The sequence below is a fragment of the Puntigrus tetrazona genome, chromosome 19, assembly GCF_018831695.1.
Source record: "Puntigrus tetrazona isolate hp1 chromosome 19, ASM1883169v1, whole genome shotgun sequence".
Classification (NCBI taxonomy): domain Eukaryota; kingdom Metazoa; phylum Chordata; class Actinopteri; order Cypriniformes; family Cyprinidae; genus Puntigrus; species Puntigrus tetrazona.
Genome location: NC_056717.1, coordinates 4,849,903 through 4,875,603, shown reverse-complemented (window position 1 = coordinate 4,875,603; position 25,701 = coordinate 4,849,903). Strand labels below are relative to the sequence as shown.

The 25,701-nt window shown below is 39.7% G+C and overlaps 1 protein-coding gene across 1 annotated transcript; it reads right to left on the bottom strand.

Moving 5' to 3' along the window:
- Positions 1–1,229: 1,229 nt before the first annotated feature.
- LOC122324248 (synaptotagmin-11-like) lies at positions 1,230–20,475 on the bottom strand. Its single transcript, XM_043218573.1, is given in 5 exon segments — positions 1,230–1,680; positions 1,774–1,878; positions 1,881–1,893; positions 7,504–8,393; positions 20,237–20,475. Coding segments are annotated over 5 exon segments (1,353 nt in total). The 5' UTR covers positions 20,271–20,475; the 3' UTR covers positions 1,230–1,369.
- Between the last annotated feature and the right edge of the window lie 5,226 nt (positions 20,476–25,701).

Genomic DNA, 25,701 nt, shown 5'->3' with positions numbered 1-25,701 from the left:
TTATTGAAATAATACGCTGGGGTGGCTAATTTTTGTTCTGTTATTTCCATGACACTTTTGATATTTTTGGCAATGTTCAATTAAACTGTGAAAAAACCGACTAAAGAGTACCAGTGTTACGACCTATGATACATTATGTACATCGTGACCAAAGGTGTTAAAGAATTAGTTGCACGGCCTAAAGAATTAAGCGTGGCCTTTAAAAACACGTTCGATGTCAGTAGAAACTGTGACGTTAGGTACAGTACATGTGAAATGACAATACGCTGATATGCTAATATCTCTGTCACATTTGGCTTTTACTGTTTTTAAATCGGTGTTTCCCTCCAGCGTTTCTAACCAGAACCATCCCTGATCTCTATGCTATGGTATAGCACAGCAACCGAGTTAAAACTTCCTTTGCAGTACAATGGTAATGTGCATAGATATGCCTAAAGAAAGAACAAAAAAAATGAAATCAATGAATGGTAGATATGTTGAGATACGTCGACAACACAAAGGTAATAGAAGTGCTTTGTCCAAGTCATCAAGACGGAGAAATCAACAATAATGTATAAGTACAGCTACAAATAAATAAAGTAGCTACAGCATAAAACAGGGAAAGTGTAGACTGGCTTTACTGAATTGAACATGAATCAAATTTTCAATCCTGAGCTGACGGTCTCTGATTTTCATTTGGTGGTTGGCTGAAAACTGCCTTGACATCAGGTTTAGTTTGGAGTTTTATGTTCTCCAGCGAATCTTCATCTTTGTTAAAAGATTAAAAGCATTACTTTTTTAGCTGGATATGAATAACAGCCGTATTTCAACCTTGTCTTCTGTGGTAAATATTAGCATGTTAGCAAAAAATGCTCATGATGGTGTCCTGTTATCAAACACTCGCCCCGTTATTTCCTTAAAAAGTTAACTTTAAAACTCCCTTTTTCAAACAATCCTCCTTCATCCTCGAATTAAAAGTGTCTCACTAGCTCTAGCATGCGGCTAATTGAAAGTAGTGTATGTATATGGTGAATATGCCAGTATACTGGTAAAAGGTTCTGAGGATACTGTGGTTTAACTCTCATACAGGTATACTTCTCTTATAATTGATTTATTATTATCTAATCAGAGCCAAAAACCACACTGACGGTGTTATTTTTGCTTTTTTCCTCTGTATTTTTTTGCTATGACGTATGAGTCTTTTTTGCTACGAGTTCATTAGAGAACTTTCTTTTTCTGGTCTTGAGTCCTGACACACGTACTTATCCTCTCGTACACCTATCTGTACAGGGAAAAGGAGAAATTGTTAAATGGGCTTCTTTCTATAGCAGGGCTGACAGGAAGGAAGTGGTATAATACATTTCGCTTTTTCCCTCGCATTAGGCAGACACTAGTACTCTATAAGGTTATGCCACTTGGCGATCTGCCGCCTTGGGTTGTCACAGACTTCCCTCCAGTGAGTCACCCCTGATGGGATAGGGCTCTGACCACCCAGAACCAGGCGACCCACGACCTCATTCTTCGTGGTGCGGTCGAAATCAATGACCAGAAACTCCACAGAGATGTCCGGCATTAGCTCAGCGGGAACATCATAGATAAACGACTCATTGAAAACGGGATTGAGTGTGCATTTCTTCACATGCGTCTTCTTCTTGGCTATGCGCTTGCGGCCGTAGAAGACGTTCACTTTAACATAAGGGTCTGTGGGTGGAGAAGGGAAATAAAGACCATTTTTGGCATCATAAATGGGATCGTTTGAATATCTATATATCTGTATGTGTGGTGTGTACTTACTGCCTGACAGGCCAGTGATGTCCATGGTTGGCAGGTGTTTGGCCTTAAGGACTACCACATTAAGCCTGTGAGTAACAGGCTGGTAGGATAGAGAGACCAGCAACTCCCACGACTTTCACACTGCGGAGAAACAGAACAGACATATGACACAAATGTTTATAGGCATAGTCTGTCAGGTGAATAAATAAGGATATGAAGTTGAGCCATCCTCTAAGTGAACACAGCGCTGATAGAAAAGGATTGTCCCAATGGCTCATGACACTCAGCCTCAAGGAGATGATATTTTTTGAGCAATGTCGGTTGGGCAGTTTCCCATTGAGAATGGGCAACAAATTTGGACACTGCTCAAAACATTTTCTTTGTATATCATCAGCTTCAGAGAGAGTAAGTAAGGTAAGCCTGGCACAAATATTCATGCTTCATAAAGCAGTACCATCAAGGGAAACAATACCCATCACCTAGTGCTGTAGTCAAGACCGGTTAGAGACCTGAGTAAACTGAGACAAGGCCCAAGAGGTTTTTTCTTGCACAGTTGTATCATGCGTAGCCTTCGATATATAGTCCATTTAATACAGTGGGTCGTGAGGTGCAGGAGGGCATACGCCAAGCAAAATGCTGTTTTACCATGTAAAAACACTAAAATTGGAGTGCCATAAAGGGTCAAATGGCATCATATTACCTCATCTTTTGCAGTCAAATGGACTGCATCCACACAAGCAGCGTGCATATGATAGGATGCTGCTAAATTTAAATACTGACTGACTGTAGATTGAGATCAATTTAAGAAACCTTTGTTGATACAGAAACATACCCTTTGCCATTTATTGTCTGTCATGTTCAAAATATAAGGTAGAATGTAATTTTCCCTGAATATCCGAATGCCACTACCGAGTACTGCCATCACATTTGTCCAAGTGTTTGTAGTGCCCAGGGCCATCCTAGCCAACTCTGTGACAGAGTACTGAAGGATCTAATCATGCCTGACTAAAAGTAGTCTGCCTTGTTTTCGGAAATAATCTCTAGAGTGTCCTTTGGCCAAGAACAGAGGTGTCCAGTCCTGCTCCTGGAGAGACAACGTCCTGCAGAGTTTACCTCCAACCCCAATTAAACACACCTGAAACAAGGTAATCAAGGTTTACTAGACACGTCCTGGCAGGTATGCTGTAGCTCAACTCTCCAGGCCCTCCAGGAACAGGACTGGACACCCCTGGCCAAGAGAAGCAAAAGAAAAACCGCAAGGTGCACTGCTTGTGTCCAGTCTTTGGAAATATCGGCAGATATCTATTCAACACTACAGGAACATTGACAGTACAGTGCCTTTCCTTTCATTAGCGTCCTTGTCCCATATGATGTAGCTTAGTCTACCCGGATGAAGTTATTGTCCACTTTGTGTGCTGGAAGGAACACCTACTTCATCTCCTGGACAGTAAAATGGACCATAGAGGAGGAGAGAGCATTCACTCCATTTGCTCGCACAGGACATTAAATTGCCACTTATTGTCCAGATAGACAGGTTTGAAGGAGAGCTGCAATGGTGAGCCATCTGTGCACCTGTCAGTTCTCCCTAGAAAATGGTGATCATATGGTCATGAGGGTAATCTGGGTGGAATAATCAAAGGCACCTGTCTATTGTCAGAAGAGAAGAGGACAAAAGGAGCGTTGGCATCTCTGTAAGACATGGTTTAACTCCCACAGGGCATTTATTTATAATCCTGTCTCTGAATTCAGCCTTGCATTCTGACACTTATGAGCCAAACCAATCTCACAGCAATTCGTACATATTATTATACTAGGTGACAAAATCGTACACACCTCACTCGTAAGAATTTGTGGGTTTTTAGCTTAAGATGTAAATGAAGACATTTAAAAATACCCCCTTTTTTTAAACAGGACATGAACTTAATTCAAGGTGTTTTTAAACTTTTATAGTCTCATGCGGTTTGATTAAAAGTAAATATGTTGTTATACAGTAAAAATATCTAAACATTCCTAAATACAGACTAAAAAACAAAATGATGCAGATTTATGCAGATCTTTTGTGACTGCTAACATTGCTGGCTTCCTAATATACTTTGTTATTCCCCAGTCACTTTATAAAAGTATCAGATTAATACATGTAAAAATAAAACATTTCTACGCCTTCTTCCACACCGCATGAAAAGACTGTGCTTCTTATTTTTTCCTCTTGCCATCTCTGTTGTTTTTCTCTTCTTTGAGAGTTAAGATTCCAGTCCAGTTCCTGGTTATCACCATGGCAACTTGCATCAGGAGGCATCCTGAAGCTAAACATGGACTTAAAACAGCCTACATCTTAATGCGTAATGTCTGTAAGTGTTTGTGATTTTCTTTTCAGCTGCACAATGAAGCACAGTCTCTGTAGTAACTCCCATAAGCCTGTTGATTCGTGTATTTTGACCATAGATAATAGGTTAATAAAATACTAAGCAACACTTCAGTTTAGAGAATGATTTTCCCTTAACCAGTTGCTTATTAAAAAGCATAGTACTAGCATATTGGCTGTTTATTAGTAGTATTTTATAAAGCGCATATTAATGCCTTATTCTGCATAACCACAATTTGAATCCCTTAATCCTACCCTTTACCTAAACAACTACTTAATAATCAGCATATTAGGAGTTTATTGAGACAAAAGTCATAGTCAATAGATAGTTAGAGCTGGGTAGATTGCTTACAAATTGTAGTCCATTACTAATTACAGGTTACACAATGAAAACTAGTTAGTAATGTAATCGTACGTTATGAATTCTGAATGCTTTCTTAGATTACTTTCGGAATACTTTTTTATCAAACGTGTTACCATCACTGTCACATAATGACAAATGTTCAATATATGTGCATCTCTATTTAGATTTATAAAGACGCACGTGTTAATGTCCCACCTTGTTTCACTTGTATGTCATATTTGCATATCCATGCAAAGCATTCAAATGACTAGATGTAATATGTAAATATTCGTCTCCATAATGCATGTGATTTGAGCAGTTTGAGGATCTGTTGTACATCTCTCAAGATGCGTGAGGGATTATGCCTTAGGTACTACCTATTCAAAAGTAGAAAAATGCACATGAACGCTAGAAACCTATACCAATGCGAACGCGATCATCCTGCTTCCACCTTAGCTAAACCTCATTAACAAAAAAACTCTTATTCCACGTACATCTGTCTCCTCTTCATTTTCAGGAAGAGCTATGAGCAATCGTAACTAGTATGGCGCTGCCGCAGTATGTCACTCAGTCTTCATAATCACCCATCTCTCTCTCTCTCTCTCTCTCTCTCTACCAGTCTCTCGCCACACGGACTGCACCCCATCTGTTCACTGAGCTTTTTTTCCTTCCTTCTCGTCCATAATCCTCTCTCTCTCTCTCTCTCTCTCTCTCGCTCTCCCTCTCTCTCTTGGCTGAATCGATTGTCCACCACTCCCAGCCAACACCCTAATGCTCCTGTCTTGTGGAGTCATAAGCACTGATTCAATTTCAGACAGAAGAGTCTAAAGCAGACAGGAAGTTCTCTGATTTGAACAAGCTTACTCTGCACGTTTTGTATACTGATTTGCAAAGCCGTACACAAGCGGGAAAACAAGCTCAAATGCTTTTTTGCCTTTGAGCATTAAAGATTTCCTGCCGCCACAGAGAATGAGATTACGAACATCGCTCATAATGCTATTGTTCCTGTTCTGATGGAAATACAGCAGCGTATTAGGCTACGATTACTCGTTATGCAACAACTTTCAGTGTTCAGCTTGTGTTGGAGAGCAAATGGATGCAAAGCCTTCTCTGTCCGTTTCAATGGGTGTTTACTGAGGCCTCTTTTATATCTGCTATTTTTGCGCTATCTTGCGTGATAGGATCCCAAGTAAACAATCCATTGCATTAAATGCAGGTGCAAAAAAGGTCTGTAACGTAGTTTGATGACAAACGCTCAAGCGTAAACCGTTTTCAACAGTGATAATAATAAGAAATGTTTCATTCAGCATATTAAACGGATTCAAGAGAATATATTGTAATTTCAATTAATAGTTAATAATAATAATTAGTGCTTTCAGATGATCACTTCGAACTAAAAGTTTTTGTTTGCATAATGTGTGTACTGTGTAATTTACTATGTATACAGAAAACACACATATACAGTATTTTTGAAAGTATTTGCATGTTTTTTACATGTATATATTTATATTCATGTAATTGATATTAGATTTTATATTATATGCAAATTTATTTAACATCTTTTTACTGAAATGCATGCATGTGTGTGCATTTATGTGATTAATCGTTTGACAGCACTAATAATAGTGTAATAATATTTCACTAAATCACTGGTTTAGACGTCTTTCAAACCTGAATGAACTGTATTGCTGTTACAAAACCAATATACAGTATAGTATAGTTACAAAACCAGACCTTCCTTTCAAAACGCAATCGCAAGGGGCTAAAGGAGTCCCATCGGTAACGTTCATCAATATCAGGTGTAAACAGGCGTTAGAGACCTCGGAAGCAAAGTATCAATCATTTTCAAAAACTGAATAACTGAAGGGATGTTAATCGTTTGTTTTGTGGGTTTCGTTGCTAATGATGTGAGAGTAAGCGCTCGTTTCCAGATGGTTGTACTGATAGATGTGCCCCCTGCAGTCACTGGCCTTTATGGCTACACTCTCTGTCTGCTATAATGCTGCTTTAATGGCTCGTGGATCAATAGACGCTCTCACCGCCCATAAAGCCCTGCCCATACACACGGATACATGTGGAACATACAGCTATAGTTCGAAACACGAATATGATTGATGTTTGTCCATTCAAAACGCACTTTGATGTGATTTGATGTCTGAAAACATTACATTGTTGCATAAAAACCTATTTGTAGTCTCAGAGTTACACAGACGGCTGCAAAGGTCTTAAAAATCACGAGTCGAAAGCTCATGTATCATCTTAAATGCCAAAAAAGTCAAAATGTCAACACAATAAAATCAGCTCCACTTTGAGTTGGTCTCGGGAAAAACTGTGGGATAATAGCTTCACTGAACTGGAGCTGCTGCTCAGAAACTGCTTGTATCAATCACAGGAACACTTAACCCGGGGCAGGGAGCTCAGAATCTTTTCTTTTACCTCGTTTCCTCGATCGGATCTGTGCCTAGAGAAGCCGCTCGCCCACAACGGCCGCCGCTAACCGTAAAACATCTCGGGAGATCCATAAAGGTTTGAGGGGCATCTCATGGGAATGATTAAGTTTAACGATTGCTGTGTCGCATAACAGTGGAGAAATACGATGCGGCTCGCAGGCCCAGCCGCACCCAATACGGACGTTTTCACATTTAATAATTGTGTAAAGATTGCTGTGATGCACAAAATTCGATTTCCAAATATTGTCTCTCAGCCAAATACTGTTCTATCAAACATTTGTTCCGCTTTCAGATGATGTATACATCTCAATCTGAAAAAGTTGTTGAAAAAACAAGCATATGCTGGTTAGGTAGGTTTTGAAGCATGAATACTGGTTTGAGCTGGTTTCTCATCCTCATCACACTCATCCCAAACAACTAGTTTCTGCTCAGGACCAGCTGAAACCAATTCAAACCAGCTTCAATGCTTCAAAACCTACCTAACCAGCATATGCTGGTTTAATCAACAGGGTTACATACAGGTCAGTGTTAAATACTACATTTCCCATTTGTCCCAGAAGTTGAATCACCCAAGACTTCCCCCTAGACTCACTCACCTGCGTGTTCCTCTTGCTGATTTGCTGGGTGATGTGCGCCCGTCCCGTGCTGGGATCCACGCCCACCAGCGGCACCACCGCCTCGCCGATGACATCATCCCGCGCGAAGCGGTCGAAGCTGAGCACCAGAAAGTGCAGCGTGAGCTCGGGCAGCGAGCTGTACGGGACGCCGTAGAAGGTGAACGTCTCGTCGAACGCGGGCTCCAGAGTCTTCCTCAGGACGCGCGTCTTCACCCGGTGCTTCTTCTCGGGCAGGATGGTCATCTTCACGTAAGGGTCGGAGCTGCCCGCCTGCTCGTCCACCGCAGGGAGCCCCTGCGCTCCTACGATGGTCACCACGAGGGCCTTCTTGGGGAAGTTGTAGTCGACGGCCAGGCTGAGCGTGCCCAGAGAGGGGGAGTTGAGACTGTGGGGCGACGCCGTCTTACTCGGAGCTTCGCTGCTGCTTCCAGAGCTGCTCTCCATACAGCAGTAGTCGGCCCGGATGGGCAGCGCCCTCTCCAGTCTGGGAGGTCCCATGGGCGGCACCAAGTGGTTCATCTGTAGGTGTGAGGAGCCACCTTCAGGATCCGCATCCACCAGAAGCACGTCTCCGTTTCGGGACCCACGAGCCCATTCTCTCAAGAGCGAGCCCGATCCTGAGCGCCGGCCCACCCGTACGATCTTCTTGCTGTTGCTGAGGGTCTCGGGGTAGATGCTGATGCCTTTGAGCATGTGGATGAACTTGTAGGGGGGGTCGACGGGGGGGTCGTAGGGGCCGCTGGTCAGCTTGTACGTGCCTGTCATTTGACGATATCGCCGCTGACAGCACGTCCAGAGGAACACGGCCACCGCCACGGAGACGACCAGGACCCCCGCACCCAGAAAACCCGCAAGCACTGGGGACACGTCTGAAAGAGACCGAGACAGACCACTTGATCAGCATTTGTGCCGACAAGCATTTAAATGCACAAAAAATGTGTTTACATTTACAAAGTATATTTCTGTTGGTCAGTGAAAACTTTGTAAAGTTTTGACAATTAAAAAAATTGAAAGAGTACGAACAAATAGCAGATTCTTGATTTTATAGCGTTTTCACAAAATGCCCCAGCTCTGGAATTGAGGTTGTAAAGCAAAATATACAAGAATAGTGAAAGTTGTATAACATTTTGTAATATGAAACATTTTGCTTTTTTTGTACATTTGTAACACTTTACTACAATTGTCATTTGATAACAGTAGATAATGTGAACAAACAATGAAGAATAGTAGTAAGTAGTATTTATTAATCCTTGTTAATGTTAGCTAACAAAAACACAGTTGTTCATTGTTGGTTCATGTTAGTTCACATTGTTAATACGAAACACGACTTGGGACTTTAATAATGCATTAGCAAATGCTGAAATTAGCATTAACTAGGGTTAATAAATGCTGTAGAAGTATTGTTCATGTTGTTAACTAATGTTAACTTATGAACCTTATTGTAAAGTGTTACAGTACTTTTAAAATATTTCATCTCAAAAAACACTCTAGAGAGTTAAAATGATAATCTTAATCTATAATCATTTGTGATTCAAATAAATCACACTTTAATCACACTAAAATAGGCTTAGATTCACAAATAACTGACTCGAGACACATAACATTGTTTTTGAACAAAAAGGAGTCTCTAGACCCTCTCTGTCCTGGTGATTTGATGCCATATTCTTTAGGATCAGAAAACAACAAACACACCCTCTATTTAAAAAAGGAAATCTGATGCTAAAGGTATAAATGAAGGTCATAGGGGCAGGTTTAGATTGATGGTTACATCCAATTACTAAAGGGACAACAAAACTTTTCTATTGAGTGGATATTTACAGAAGAACAAACACATTGTTCATTGTCTATTGCTTAAATTAACTGGCCGCTCACTTGCCACCTACACAATAAATAAACACTAATTTAAATGATATAATGTACAACGTAATCCTAAAAATGTGTTGCTCTGCCATGTGAAAAGGTTTATAAAACACAGACGAATTTGAGACTTGACTTCTAAAAGTAAACTTCAGATTTGATTTGGACTCAGATGTCAGAGAGATGTAAACATGCCTGCGTTCAAGGTAATAAAACATCCACGTACAACGCCACACCACAGCAAACCGCCTTGTGTGACCTTGAACAACGGCATAAAACTAGATCTCGCAGCAAAGCACAGAAGCGGTTTGCAGGCACCCACTCGTTTCAGAACGGCAGTTTTCCCTCAGGCTGAAGGTTTGAGACGGCAGAATATTGCAGAAAGGAAGCAAAGCGATCATTCATATACTGCAAGCCATTGAACCCATCGTTTCAGTTTGTGTGTTGGGTCCTCTAATGTATTGTTTGTGCTTCTAACATCAATTTTGGACATGCGATTATGGAAATGGTCTGAATTTGTTGATTTGCATGTCGTCTTGCATTGTTGTCTATACGCACCTTTTATGGGGAATGTGCAAAGCGACCCACCTTCGAAATCTTTATTCAAACAGCATCATTACTGCAGCAGAACTAGAACTAAATTCTGTGCACAGGTCATTTCCTTCATAACTCCTAACTCATTACAGTTTCGTTTGGACCGTGACCCACATTCACAGAGAGCTGCGGGTGATAAAGACTTGGATGAGGTTTCTAGAGAAAACATCTGGTCTCACAGTAAATTTACCAGAATAACAAACATGGCCACCGATGGCCTCAAACTGAGGTGAGAGATTGACCCAGTTACATGCAGAACAGAGAGAGACGGGAGAGAAACACAGAAAAAGCAGCAGCGCTTCAGGTCAGATCGGCCAAAAACATGAATATGAAAAAAGAGATCTATGGCGTATAATTACAGAACTTGTTCGTGGGGAGAAAACGAACTTTCTAGGTATTGCAATCATCCATGGTAATGAAAAACGATTGTCTGGGTAATTCTTGCTCTTGGCTGCAGCCCGGATTCTTTCCTGTTTAATTCATGACTGTTTGCTTCTTGCTTGTTCCACGGCCATTTGCTAGCTAATGGGGCTGATGCTGAGCACAGCAGTTATATTTGCGATCATGGACTCTTCGTTGCAGCCCACGAGAGGATCCAGCGGTAACATTCACCTGACTGTTCACACACATCTCAACAACGGGCAGCGCCAACTGAATCTGCTCATTTGTATTGCTGTCTTAACTGGCTCATTAAAACACTCACCACCCCCCCTCCAAAACGCTCCAAATGCCAGCAACAGACCATAACAAGCTTAACCGGGGCTGGCAGGTGCTGTTTTCACCCCATGCTGCAGGGCGTTCAATTAGGAAACATCACACTGCGGGTTCCCTCTGCCCAGACACCTTTAAAAACAGACACGGAAACACGCTAATGTCCGGAGGCTTCAGGACAACATGAAGCTTTACTTCAATAATGCCATGCATTTATGAATGGAATAAGATGTTAAGGTATTCTTAAGGCATTATGATGAGTGCGTAACGCATTATGACGTTATAACATCTCATGAATATTCATACAATTGCGATACATTATAATATCTATGTGTTTGTGATTATACATTTTAAGGGTATGATCATTTATAACACACAACAGACAGTCCATTTTTAAAGGACTATATCGTATCTTTAAGATCTGCACAGTATCTTACAACATCTTGTGAGTGGTTAGGTGTTTCCTGTGAGGCTAATATTGAGGCTAATGTGAGCTAGCTCATACTTTCAACTGAAAGAAATGCTGTTTATTATATAGACCTGAGAGTATTAGTAGACTTTATAGGGTGGGTAGAAAGTTCTCATACTTGTGAAGTATCCTATACTCAGTATGTCTGCTGAGGAAACAGCAAAATAAAGCGTTAGCATGTATTTAGCGACACACTAATGAAGGCTAGCTGACATGTAGTTGCAGAGTTATTCATCTACTATGATACTATTAACAAAATGTTCAAAGCAAATCTGTCATGTTACACATTCATCTGATCTGACATCTGTATTGTTAGTGTTATTATTTGTCTGCTTTAAGTAAAGTAGCATAATTCAAATGGCAAGATATGAGACTTAAAATGCATTATAACTATGAGAAATATTGTAACTTAAGTGGATGAATATTGTGTTATAAATGCTCATGCTCTTATAAGCTATAACCAATAAATAACACATTACAACTGTTCCTATGAATATTTTTAAGATGATACAACATATTGTAATTTTTTTTTATAAAGCATTATACATTCATTTTTAATGCCTTAAAATATGCTTATAATGTATTATAAATACGAGCTTCATAGAAAGTGTTACCGATTGTATTTAAAATTTTGTCAATTTGTTTACGCAATTAAGTTGCATGTACAAAATTTAAGAGTATGGCACAATGGATTATAGAACAATTCTATTTAAAGCATCGATTTCACCAGATGCACATACAAAAGGTTTGTAGATTTAGAGTAAAATAAAAAATTCAGAACAAGCCGTTCACCAAATCTGTAAAATATGACATCGCATTGTACAAGCCCCGCCCACAATTGTTGAAGGACACTGCTGTATCATCAGAGACCCCGGCCTGAGTGAACCACACACAATCCTCCATGTTTATCCTCACACTAAAGCATGTCTTCTCACAGCTATAGAATTTATTCAGTCTGGAGGAAGTGAGTGGTTGTCAGTTTTTTAAGAAGTGTGTCTGAGGTAGGAGCTGTAAAGCCACAGATCTTTACTCAAAAAGGAGGCGGGGAGCAGCAGCTCATTTGCATTTAAAGAGACAGTTTCTGCTTCCGCTCCAACTTTTCAAAATTTTATATTAAATGATCAGCTGAGATATTTCAAGCTGAATCACCACAGACACATTCTGGGGATATCTGATGCTTATATTAAATCTCATAAAAAGGGGCATAATAGGTGCCCTTTAAGAAACGCTCTGGTTGGTTCTGTGTGTAGAAAAAGTGCTTTCTTTGATAGACTGGCTTCCACTGGCTCCATTTTCTTTGTCATTCCCTTTCTATCTCATCCTCTTTCATTTCTCCATTTACTGACTTGACACTCTTCCCTATTCTCTTTTTGTTATATTCATTTCACACCCTTCTTTCGTCGCCCCTCTCTCCTCCCCTTCACTCCTCTCATCTCCTCTTTCCTCTTGCCAAACTCCGAACTCCAAGGCCCGGGGTGGTGAAGTGCTCGGTCGCCGTGGCAACGACAGGTCCCTTTCTTTGCTCGCGGCCGTCAGAGCTGACTGGAATTGTGAGTCGGCCCAGCTTCAGTGAGCTGATGAGAACAGGATGTGCTCTCCTGCCCCGCACAACAGCCGACAGCCAATGAGAACGCAGGAGCCAACCACACGCCCGAGCAACAAACACACAACAATAACGTCTAAGGACGAGAGCCACCAACAAAACACTACCTGCTGAAAATGAGTTTAACGAAAATTCTTTGTGAAAATGACCAAATTATAATTACCAGGCTAGTAAAGCTGTAAATACCATTCAAACAAAAAAGATGTACACTCTAGCATGCTTCTAGAAGGAGTATGATATACTTTAAGAGCATATAGATGCTTGAACCAGCTACTGAAACCTGCACAAAAGATTACATGGTTTCGAATAGAATTCAATTATTATATGCAAACAGAAATGACCTCAAATGTTCTCAACCGCAATTTTGAAACACTTGAAGTCTTACATCTGAAAGTGCAAGATGAATAAAGTCACAAAATAAAGAATCCACTCTATGCCGCCTAAACGAGTCGTTAGTAATTCGAATCCCCCTTCGCAGGGTAACACATTTGCATAATTCCCATCTATGTTCTACACTGGAGGTAATATGAGTATAACACATATTTTGAGAAAACAAACGCGTTTTTTCACCTTGCATGAATGTAAACCTATTGTACGAGACCTCCACAACTATTTTTGAAGACGGTGTGCTGCGGGTCTGTTACTGAGGATCAGAGCAAGAGCCTGCAGGTTTACAGGGACCTCAATTAAAATAATGTGATGAAACCTTTCATCTAAGGTGTGAGTTAATGAGCGACGGTTGCTCACGGAAAACTTTTTAATTTGACATTATGTGCACAAAAGTGCACTTTAAGCGTGTTAATTATAGAAGCCCGTTTCCACTTCATTGCCACTTTATGTTTTACGATTCTGACATGTTTTAAATTTCGAGTTTTATATTGTAACTGTATATCTCGCAGTTGCTGATTGCAAAGCGTTATGAATATACTTTTAAGAGTTACACTAAAAAAGCAGATTTAATGCCATCAAGTGAACATTAAAGCTATAATTTCAGGTACCACAAAGCTGCTCTGCCCCGAGAGTACTGAGAAACATGCGGATATTTAGTGGGACGATCAGAACATAGCCGTTTGATAATAAGATGAGACAAACAGATGAGAAAGTGGGGGGAAAACATGATGTAAAGATACTGTGTGACAGACGGAGAAGAAAGAGCAATAGGCAACGCTAGATTAAAAAGAACAGAGACGTTTGAAACTCTTGACTGAAAGCTACATCTCCGAAATCATCTATAAATCACGGGACTGCGTGACTCTGACGTCCGCCAGCACAGACGTTTAATACCACTCTGAGATGTTTGACCCTGATTTCGACCCCGCTGGCTTTATATTTCCTGTCGTTCACCCAAATGATTCTGCCTCTGTTTCCCCCTCCCCAGCCCGGGCCGACCCAGCCTAGCTTCGGTCCACACAAAGGCCGGACCCTCCCCGACTCGACTGGACTCCAGGGACTCCAGATCACATGATGTCACTTTTGGCCGCACGTTTAAAAGCCAGCTGCTTCTGTTGCTTGGAAACAACCCCTCTGAGAGACCAAGAGTAGGGGGAAAAAATCATTTTGCCAGCTGATCCACTCAGCTCCCGCTCTGGTAATGGCTTTATAAATGACAGATTAGCGTCAGTATCCTAGCTGAAATCTGACATTGTGTTTACGAGGAAACGAGCGTCTTGATGACCTCTGAATGGCTATTAGTGGTGTTACTATCGCTCGTGTTTATGGTCTAGGTTTGGACAAACACCTGATTGTTATGATTACACGTTTCTGTTACAAACACGAATGAGGCTTCAAATCAAGTGTGCAGTTATTTTTCAGTAATAGTTATAACGTTAAACTATAAAATGGTGCAAAAATCCCACAGACTTAGATTTAAAAAGCCATAACCTCCTGTGAAAAATAAGGGCACTTAACTGTATGCTAACACGCTTAAGTAGACTTTTGAAAAAGTGCACTTTATAACAATTTCAAATTAAACACTCTAGGATAGGGGACACTTGTTCACTAATAACTATGTAACTTTTCCCTCAATAAATTCTCAATGTGCTGTTAATTAATAGTTATTAAGTTGAGTAATGCTTTAATATGTGCTTAATTACTAATAATAAATGTCTAATATTCGAGTAATGCGCATGTTAATAAGCAACTAGTTAAGAGACCCTAAAATAAAGTGTTACCATGAGTTTTATTTTAAGGTACATTTGAAATCATTTTAATAATCTTTAACCAACATACTAATACATACAATTTTAACTGTAGTGTGTTATTATTACATTTCAAGTTGACATATTTTAAATGTGTTAAGTTACAACTTCCTCTTTAAAACACACGACATACGAGTTTCAATAGAAATGACAAATTAGAAAATCAGGATATGTTGGATGTATGTGCGTGTATAATGTGAAGCGGGATTTTGGACAATGAGTTTTGACTGTGGGCGGAGCTACCTAGTACAAGTGCACTTAATTGTATTGAATAAGCAATTTAGTTTATCATGAACGCTAATCAGTGCAATCAGCAGTAACTTTAACCACAGGCAATAAAAGTAATTCTGAAATCACATATAAAGATGAACTTAAGTCCTACTTAAGTAGGTTAAAAATCACTCTTGAGTTCAAACGAATTACATTTAAATTAAATGAAACTGCAACCCACTGTATTTAATTTCTAGTAACTTTGAATGCCGGAAAATTTAATTTTCTTTTTGTAATTTTCTCTTCTTAAAAGTATACTTAAGTGTCCTTTTTTTCCAGGAAAGTCTGAATATGTGGTCTCGTACTGGTCCAAAACCAAACTTGACCTAGCAACCACTTAGTAACGCACTAAAATAACTAAAACAACCGGCACAGTGACAGCAACTTCTACACATCACTAGTTTTTTTTTCCATTACATTTGAATTTTTAATGCGACATCTTTTAGCGCTCCAGAAAGTGCGGCGGCCTCCCAGCAGATATTAATGTACGTCAGCACGGCTCGCTCCTCAAAAAAACCAATGCATTATCTCCCCCAAACACACGCCTCTGTTCATGACACCCTCCATAGTGTGCTGCAGACGCGCGCGCGAGCCCAGTGAGTGCGCGCGCGTGTGTGGGCGCTCGTGATTAATAAGCCGGACGAAATGGCCCACAGATGAGAAACGATGGCGCTCGTCTGTCGCGGCGGGGCGGAGAGCGAGATGAGCACAGATGAGGAGAAAGCAGGACGGGAAAACGACGAGGTTAAGAAAAGAGCACGTGCCCTCGGAGGAGAGGACAGGTGTGAGTGACGACGCTCGGCTTTCATCGCTCTTGTTTTGGCTCGTAAGCCGCCCGCCGTTTCGCTCTCCTTTCGGCGGGATCACGAGGAGGTTTAGTTAGCTGCCACGTCAGGCTCTCCGCGTCTGCCGTTAGGGGTGATACGACGGCGGCGGCAGGGCGAGTCGTGTCGAGGAGAGACACCGTGTGCTGGATTTCAGCCGGGACGGAGAAGACGTGTCACTCCGACACCAGTCACACGCATAAATCAAGCCATTGTTCAATCACTGCAGCTTCACACACACACACACACACACACACACACACACGCGCGCTTGAGGGAGAGAGGAAAAAGAGAGAACGAGGCATGTACGCTTTGCAGATATCTGCGATAAGCTGAGATCAAATGTAGTCAAGGCTAGGACTTCGCTTCAAAGCCTGTTCAAAAACAACCCTCGAATTGAATTATTAATTACTTGCTACTCTGCAGTGAAAAGAGTTGGGAAATATTCCGTTTTAATATAGCCATCTAATGGTGCAAAGATATAATACAAGGTTAAACTATAAACGTGCTTTGTCTAAAATATTGTTTATATAGTTTAATAGTGGAATAATTCTGAAATGGTTGTATAATATATTTAGTAATTACATTTAAGGCAAACCAGAATCAGCTTAACACCACTGTTACACAAATAAGTTTTATGCTTTTTTTTTTTTTTTATATATATATATACACACATATGTGTCTGTTCTGTGTGTATATATATATATATATATATATATATATATATATATATATATATATATATATATATATATATATATATATAAATAAATACACACATGCAATATATAAGAAATTATTTACATGTATATAATTATATATACACATGTAAATATTATATATTGCATGTGTCCGTATTTATATATGCATAATAAATATACACAGAACACACACACATACTATATATACTATGTGTAATATTATTATTTATTACATGTATATATAATTCATTTTCTTGCTGCAGGTTATAGTGTGTATACTGAACTTCTAAGCAATTTTGAATCAGGCTCACTCAAGAAACGTGACGTCACTCTATCTGCGTTTGCTGCCAGCGTTAATGATCTCAATCAGACGCTTGAATCTCCATCAAACGAGCAAAAGAGAGCTGCTATTGACGTTCGAGACTTGACCCGAGCACCTTCCGGCCTCAAAGCATTTTCTCGATCCCGTTTCGCCCGTGAAAACGATGACCTACAAAGTGAGTCGATTCTCCGCTCAATCAATGAAGACCCTGTTATTATCTGAGAGGACTTGACATTTGATTAATATCGATGCACAAGTCACAAACCGGCTTCTTAGTTGGCCATTTTCAGTCATTACCACCCTTCCCTAGACGTTTTCAAACTTGAACGCATGATACATTGTGGAGCATACTCAGAGCGCATAAAGCGTGTAATCTATAGTTTTGTGGAAGTGGGATTTTGGACCAGTGATATTTTAAGTGTGGTTGCGGCAGTACAGCGTAAACAAGCTAGAAACCGCTTATCTGGTAGACCGTGGCGTCATTATCCGTCATCATATCTGCCTGGTTAAGATACAGTGGTATACAGACTTGTTTTATTGTCAGCATTTTAGTAGACTCCTGAAGTACATCACGCGTGCTTTAGTATGTTAGTCAACACATAAAAAACACGTGCACCTAACAGAATGTGCTTTAAACATTCATTTTGAAAAGCTGAGATTGCTACAAAGTGCGCTTTTTAAAAGTGTAGGCTACTTAAGTGTTAAGTACTTCAAAAAACAAGTGAACTTCCATAATGCACACTGATTTTGTACTAAAAACGATTCTTTAGTACTTCTTAAGATCATCTAAGTGTACTTAACAGTGCTATTTTGAGACATCACGAATAGGAACTAAAAGACACTTTTAACACACTATGTCTGTATTTGGTCACCACTTGCATCACACCCGAACCCCTCTTTCATACACTAGTGCACTCGAGTGTACCGCAAGTGTTTGCTAAATACATTTTTAAATACAACGGTAGTATGTTAAAAGCGCATTTTAGTTCATATTCACTTTGTTTCAAAAAGGCACAGTCGAGTACACTTAGATGATCCCAAGTTTATCTTAAGAAGAACTACAGAATCATTTTCAGTATATTAAACACAAAATTAGTGTGCGAAAATAGAGCACTTTAAGCACATTATGAAAGTGTACTTGTTTAGTCATGGGTAGTCATGAAAGTTAGCTTAAGTGGCCTTTTATTTCATTAATATTATACTATTTGCAAATAAATAGATAGATAGATAGATAGATAGATAGATAGATAGATAGATAGATAGATAGATAGATATGAGATATGAAGTACACTACAAATGCTTATTCAATACAATTAAGTGCACTTGTACTAGATAGCTCCGCCCACAGTCAAAAGTCATTGTCCAAAATCCCACTTCACATAATTATACACATATATCCAACATATCCTCGTTTTCTACCGTTTCTTCGCTTAAAACAGCATTTTTTGCTTTGAGAGCGAACAGACAAAGTAAATCTAAGTAAATCTGTGTTTATCTAGCCGGCTCTTCTTTTCCTCCCGAGCTGATACTGTCCCCAGGCTCTGTCTCCCACGCGCCGAGCTGCGATCCAAGACGCCTCAGACGTGCTCCTAAAATACCTGACCCAAACTACATCACACACATCCAGCAGGAAACGCGTCAGGACCCTCCTCCTCCTCCTCCTCCTCCCCAGCGTGTCACATAACCCTCGCACAAACTCTACCAGACGATCAAAATGATGATATTTTCTATAAATATTCTCAGCAATGTTTTCTGAGCCGTCCATTAGCCTACGGTATTTATACATATTTTTATATTAGCCTATACTGTGTTCTATTGGGTAGGCGACTCGGGTCATTGTTGATTAAAACAATGAAAATTTTGCTACTCATTTTTCTGGTCAACACTTTGCCTTTCAAACGTGAGTGGTGTTTTTGACACATCATCATGACCGTTCAGTCTTGTCAAAATCATCTATACTCTGTGTGGTATAACAAAGGCCCGATGATAAGAGTGATGAGAAGTAAAGCATGCTCATATAAAGGTGTATTATATAGACGTTGCATTTTATAAGATCCAAAGTACAGTATTAGCGACAGGCTACCTATAAGTAGCATGGGTATATTTACAGCAATGGCCACCAATGCATTGTGGGTACTCAAAATTATACATTTTTCATTTATGCCAACGACCAAAATTAAGATCACGTCCCATGACGATATTTTGTACATTTCCTGCAGCAAAACTTGTTTTTCTGATCAGCAATACGCATTAACAAGCGCTTCATTTGCGCCACCGCAAAGGCGGTTTTCTCAGTATTTTGATTATTTCCGCACCCACAGACAAACACGAACCCATACGTCCACGGGAAGCCTATTTATTCCGTAAAACATATGCAAAAAAATCTCATTTCCCAAAAATGTACCCTCATAAGCGCTTTTGTGGTCCAGGTTCACATACGATGCTCGGCAGATAATAATAACATGTGTTCGTCGCAGGAACAGGCCCGTGATAACTGCAATGTGTATGAAAACGCATGTAAACGACCAGCGCGGACTGCACGCCATTACGAATGTCGCTATGAATGATGTTTTGATCCCAGAGCCGGGGATGAAGCGAAGAAAAGCAGCTCCAGCTGACGCTCGCGCGCGCGCGCCCCACAGACATGACGTCATGCGCGCGGGGCCACGGCGGCGAGAGCTGAGCTCAAATAAACACGTCTGTCTTTATTATTATTATTTTTTTTTTTTTACAGAAAACGCAAGTATGTTGGACTTTTTGAGCGACACGGCGCGCGCGCGGACAAACACACTCCACGCGCGCGTCAGGTGGATCGCGTGCGGGCTTCGAGCGCGTGTTTCCGGGGCCGCGCTTTACACTTCACCGATGAACACGGCGATTTAATGTTTTATCTTCATTATTCACCGCCCTAACTCGCTATCATACAACACGACACGCAGCGGTATAAAATGCAGCACATACCGTGAGCAACGAACAGCATACAGCGAAGAACATTGAGTGAAAAATAAAACGACGATAATGCCATGAAACACGATTCCGAGGTGAATTAAGCGAGTAAACGGGTGACAATCGTGTAAGACGGCGTTTCTGTGGCACCTGTGCGTTAAAGCCTGGTCATTACCTAAATATAGATATATAGATAGATATAGATAGATTCACTCACCGTAGGTTGGTTTCAAATTAGTCATCTCAGCCATTTTGGAGTCCAGTGGCTTGGCTGTGATCAGAAAACAAAAAAGGAAAAGCAAAGGGAATGGATTTCTATTTTATTTCCATGAATTTGTCCCGGCCGATCCTCCAGCTGAATGGTGGCCGAGCTGTGGATGTTTTCTTCTGTGTCTGCGCGCTCCTTAAGGATGCGCTCCTCCTCCTCCTCCTCCTCCGCTCCAGATGCGAGTGTGATGAAGATGATGATGATGAAGATGATGATGCTCAGGGCGGATGCAGCACCGACTCGACCTAAAATCACACGTAAACCCCTCAGCTCCCCCTACAGTCTACAGCGAGGACAACACCGAGCACACCCTCGCCGCCTGTTTTTACTAATACATCTTAAATTATATATGAATTATATACTTCAGATAAAATCATTTTAATTTAAAGCTTAACATATTTTACAAATATAGATAATTATATAAAACGAATTTTATATTTGTAATATATTTATATAAATATGAACTCTTTTACCAATGAAGGAATGTACAGGTCTTCTCCAGCTGCTTGGGATTACTGTCATTTATAAGTCAATTATTTTTCTTATTATTTTCATTGTTGTTGTTGTTGCCATTATTATTAATAATATTAAAATGGGAAAATATATACTAATTCATATTATTATATATAACAGACTGTGAATACACACACACACACACACACACATTTTATTTATTTTTTACAGCTTTTTATGAGTGATTTATAAATAATTTAAATAAAAGGCAAGAAAATTATATACTAATTGTTTTATTTTTTTACATAATATTTTAAGTGCTGGGCAACTATTAATTACATCCAAATTATTATTATTTTTAAATATAAAATGTATGTCTACTGGTTATATTCATTATGTATATATAAATACACACAAATGCATGTATATATAATAAAAATAGGTTATATGCACATATATACATTGTATGAATATAATTGTATACACATAAATAATTTCTAAATATTTACTGTATGTGTGTGTGTATTTCAATATACATAATAAATACATACAGTACACACATATATATATATATATATATATATATATATATATATATATATATATATATATATATATATATATATTATATTCACAAAAGCCTTTATTTTAGAGACGCAATTAATCATTGCCCAGCACTAATATACAATTTATTTAAAAATGAACTCTTTTGCTAAATAATGAGTCGAAAAACACTATTTTTTTAAATATTCTGATACATCCAGGTATGCATCTTCGTATTTAACTTGATATATACTCCATTATAAGCATCATGTCACACAAATAAATACAATCACAAAACATATCTGTATCAAAACGATTTTTTTTCCTTTACTTTGGTGTACAGTCAACATACAGGAGCAGAACGTCCTTTAACGATAGAATAATTATAATAACAACAAGAATTGAAATGACGATATCAATAAAATAGTCAATTCAAATATATTCACACTGGATAACATACTGATAAATACTCGTAAGAAATAGTTTTCGTATGGAATGCTGTTGATCTGACTTCCAGTTGGGTGATTGTCATGTCACCGACACACATGATGCTCGTATCCTTACACAATACAGTATGCGCCATCAGTGGAAAAGAAACACACGCGCGCGCGCACACACACACACACACACACACACACACACACACACGTTCGTGAGTAGTGTTACAAGGGGGTTGGGGTCATCCTTTGACTTGAACGAAAAACAGTGGTTTCTAAACCTTTGATACAGTCGATGAAATCTGAAGTACAGTGCAGAACACAGCAGCTAACGGGGGAGAGATCACGTGACCTTACTCTACAGCGGAAGTGGCATGCTTGTCACGACCACGTGGGCTCGACTGTAAAATATGTTCATCTTTTAAGGCAAAACAAACCGCAAAATGACGGAGGAGCGTGTAGATGCAATCGCCGAACCGACAAAACGTTTCTAATCAAGCCTGTAAGTCTAAACAAGCTATGACGTTTAGATACCTGCCTATGTCTAGTTTATAAATGTTTCTATACAACACGTATGTTTTTGTTATTTTACACCGCCGAGGTGTGCGTTGGATGTGCAATGCGAAACCACCTCGGTTTAGAGAGAACCCGACACTGATTGCGAAGTGCCTCTGAAATCTGCATTAAAACTACAGCTTTACTGTAAGCCTTATAGCACGTGACCCGCGGCGTTAACACGCATCCGATGAAGTACAGCACAAAGGCACTCATCAAAACAATGAGCATACCTGACATCTGAATCAGACGTTTTATAGCAACCGACGGCCACGGAAAAGAAACGAAACAAGGCATCGCGCTTTCCGATTCGTTTCCCGAAAGGCTCACGATCCTCCACGCGACCTGAGCCCAGGCGAGCAAACCCTGCAGGGAGGAGTGTTGCATCTTTGCATCGCCCGATTTACAAACGACCGGAAACATCCCTGACGCGCTTCATTGCTTAAAACCACTGGAACACGCGGACCAATAGAAATGATCGGGAATCAGAGAAAGGAGCACGAAGGAAAGGCACAGAGATCACCACGATGGAAACAGTACTGGGATCGTGAGATCCTCTCATAAATAGTTTCTCTGAAGTTGTGACTAATGATTAAAGTCAACATGAAATGCGTTTTTTTTGCGAAACGTTCGCTGCCGTAACGTAAGAGATTTTACAGCAAAACGCTGTAGGAAGCGTCGTAAACAACGTCTTTCGGCAGTTTGGGGATGGTACGATTTTGTCATCTATTCGTAAGTCTGCATTCGTTTGATCAAAAAGTGCAGCGAAAGCCGCAGAGGCCCTAATCGGAGGAAAAACTGTATTTCAGTGCTTTTGCACTCACGATTAATTTCTGCACGTTTTGCGAAGATTTTTTGGGGGGATGCAAAGGTTTTACAACGTCGCGAATATACCGCGTGATTTAGGAGACATGACACAACGGTGTCACCAATTTGTGTGAGGAATCCCATTTTTTTCGTAAAGAAATCACCTTCTTTTTGGTAGAGGTGGCAAATGTTTGCAAGAGATTACGTTTTGCGACACTGCAAATGTTTTACAACAGATCAGAACTGTTTTGTGAGAGATTTCAAGGGGTTTTTTTCAGAGTGATTTGCAATTTCTTTCCAATAACTCACAATTGCAGGATGACAAATGTTGTGCAAAAGATCTAAAATATTTTGTGAGAGATGGCAAAAATAATCGCAATTTTTTTTCATATTTACGAGATGGCAATGTTATGAAAGCGATCACAAATACTTTTTTACAGGATCATAGACGCTTTCGAGAGATTATGCTAATTTGCCACCAAAAACGCACGTTTTTTTTTTTTGGTGGAATGCGATGCTATGATATAAAATTAAAGTACAATTTTTAGAATTTTACTAAAATGTAATTTCTCACATCTCGTGTTTTTTTCCATTCCCATGCCTCCTAGCCCTCTGTAAAAACTAAAATAACGATGAAATATTTTTCACGACCCAAAATAAGTGTTTTCTACTGAAATGAGTGCCGTCGAGTGATTAATCGCGAATAATCGCATCCAAAATACGAGTTTCTGTTCGCATAATACACGCGTGTTGTGTGTATATTCATTTTGCATAAACGCACACACATACAGTATTGATTTTGAACATATTTATATGAATATAACATATTATAAATATATATTTAACATATAAACCTATTTTTGTGTTCATTTATACGCATGCGCACGCGCACACACACGATATGCAAACAAACGCTTATTTTGGATGTATCCCAAACGTGTTCAGAAAGTAAACGGGATCGATCTGGATTTCATGTTGACTCTAACGAAGTTCTTACTAACTAAATATTCGCATTGGCGCCGAGCGCACATCTTAAACCGACCAAAGTGCAGGACCTTTCCTTAAACGCGTGGTTCACTGCGAGCCGACAGTAAAAACACGAGACGTTTCGATTCGGGAAGGCAGCCACACGACGTTCATCGCTCGAAGCCTGGCGTTTAGATGATCTACCCGTTTGTAAAAGGTCATAGCGGCATAGGGCTGAATTTTGGTCAGATAAACGCTAAAGCTAAGTCGCTGGCGTTGGCGAAAACCCGTGGTTTGAAGCCGGTCGGTCGGCGCGTCGAGGCTCTACATTCGGTTCAAGACGCGCCCCGTTTGGATTTGGTTAAAGTATGAGGTGAAGCATGACGTCCAGGAAGCAGATCCCAGACACGTTTTGGCATAAAGAAAAATCCACCGGGTTCATGCTTGATTATCATGAGGTAATCTGGCTTTGGTGACTCACACCACATGGCGAATGATTTGGTTACGAACACCGAACTGCGTCACGATACTAATACCACCATTTTAAAGCTGAACAATATTTTTTCTTCTTTTCTTCTTTTTTTTTTTTTTTTTTTTTGGTACGAAAATAAAGGTAGCTGGGAGGCTATTGCGAGTCTAACTAATAGGATGCCTGGATAGCCGGGTTGAGGTCCACACGTAGAGGAGCACAGCACAAGCACGGAGATGAGGAGCGTTTCGTTCGACGCGGTGTCTGTCCCGGGACCCGTCGGCCTCGCGCTCTCTCTCGGGGGCCGGTGCACACATCTAGCGCTACCGGAGCCGTGCACCTTCACATAGTCTGAGTTCATGCGAAAAACCTGATCGGAGGCCGAAAAGTCTCTTCCTCGCTTGTGTGTGTGAGACAACCGAATGGCTCCAAAAGCACAAACGCCATTCATTTTCTCCATCTCTGATATCTGGACAAATATTCTGCAATAAACTTATATATATATATATATATATATATATATATATATTTATAATATATGTCTATAGTATGTTTTGTAAATCGTGGATGGAGAAGTACTTCTGGGCCCAAGGCCACTGAGAAAGCGGGAGCTGTTCTTGCCTTTTGTTTTGTGATCAGACGCGACCCAGAAGTTGAAGTCTCGCGAGGACAGATGTTAAGCTTCTTCTACCGGTATTGCAAAACTATTTAGGCTCTAAAATTCTCAGTATAACTCTTGCGATGTGCAAAGCTAGAAAGGCATATGAACAATAAAGCTATTTCCCTGAACTTAATCTGCAGTCAACCCTGTGTAAACTTGCATTCATTAGTAGACCTATAGCGCTAAGGTATGTACATCTAATTTTAACGGAGGGCTCTCACTAATCCCATCAGGAACATGTCAAGGTCGTATTTCACCATCAAAACAAGAGAAAGAAAGAAAAAAATATATTCTGTGTAAAAGGAAATGCAATTGATTTTGATTTTCATGATATTCAAAAAATATTAAACAAAAAATTATCATAATATATATCTAACATTATTATTTTATTCTTTATTATTCTTAATAAATATACACATACACGTATATATATATATACGTATATATATATATATATATATATATATATATATATATATATATATATATATATATATATATATATATATATATTATCCCCTTA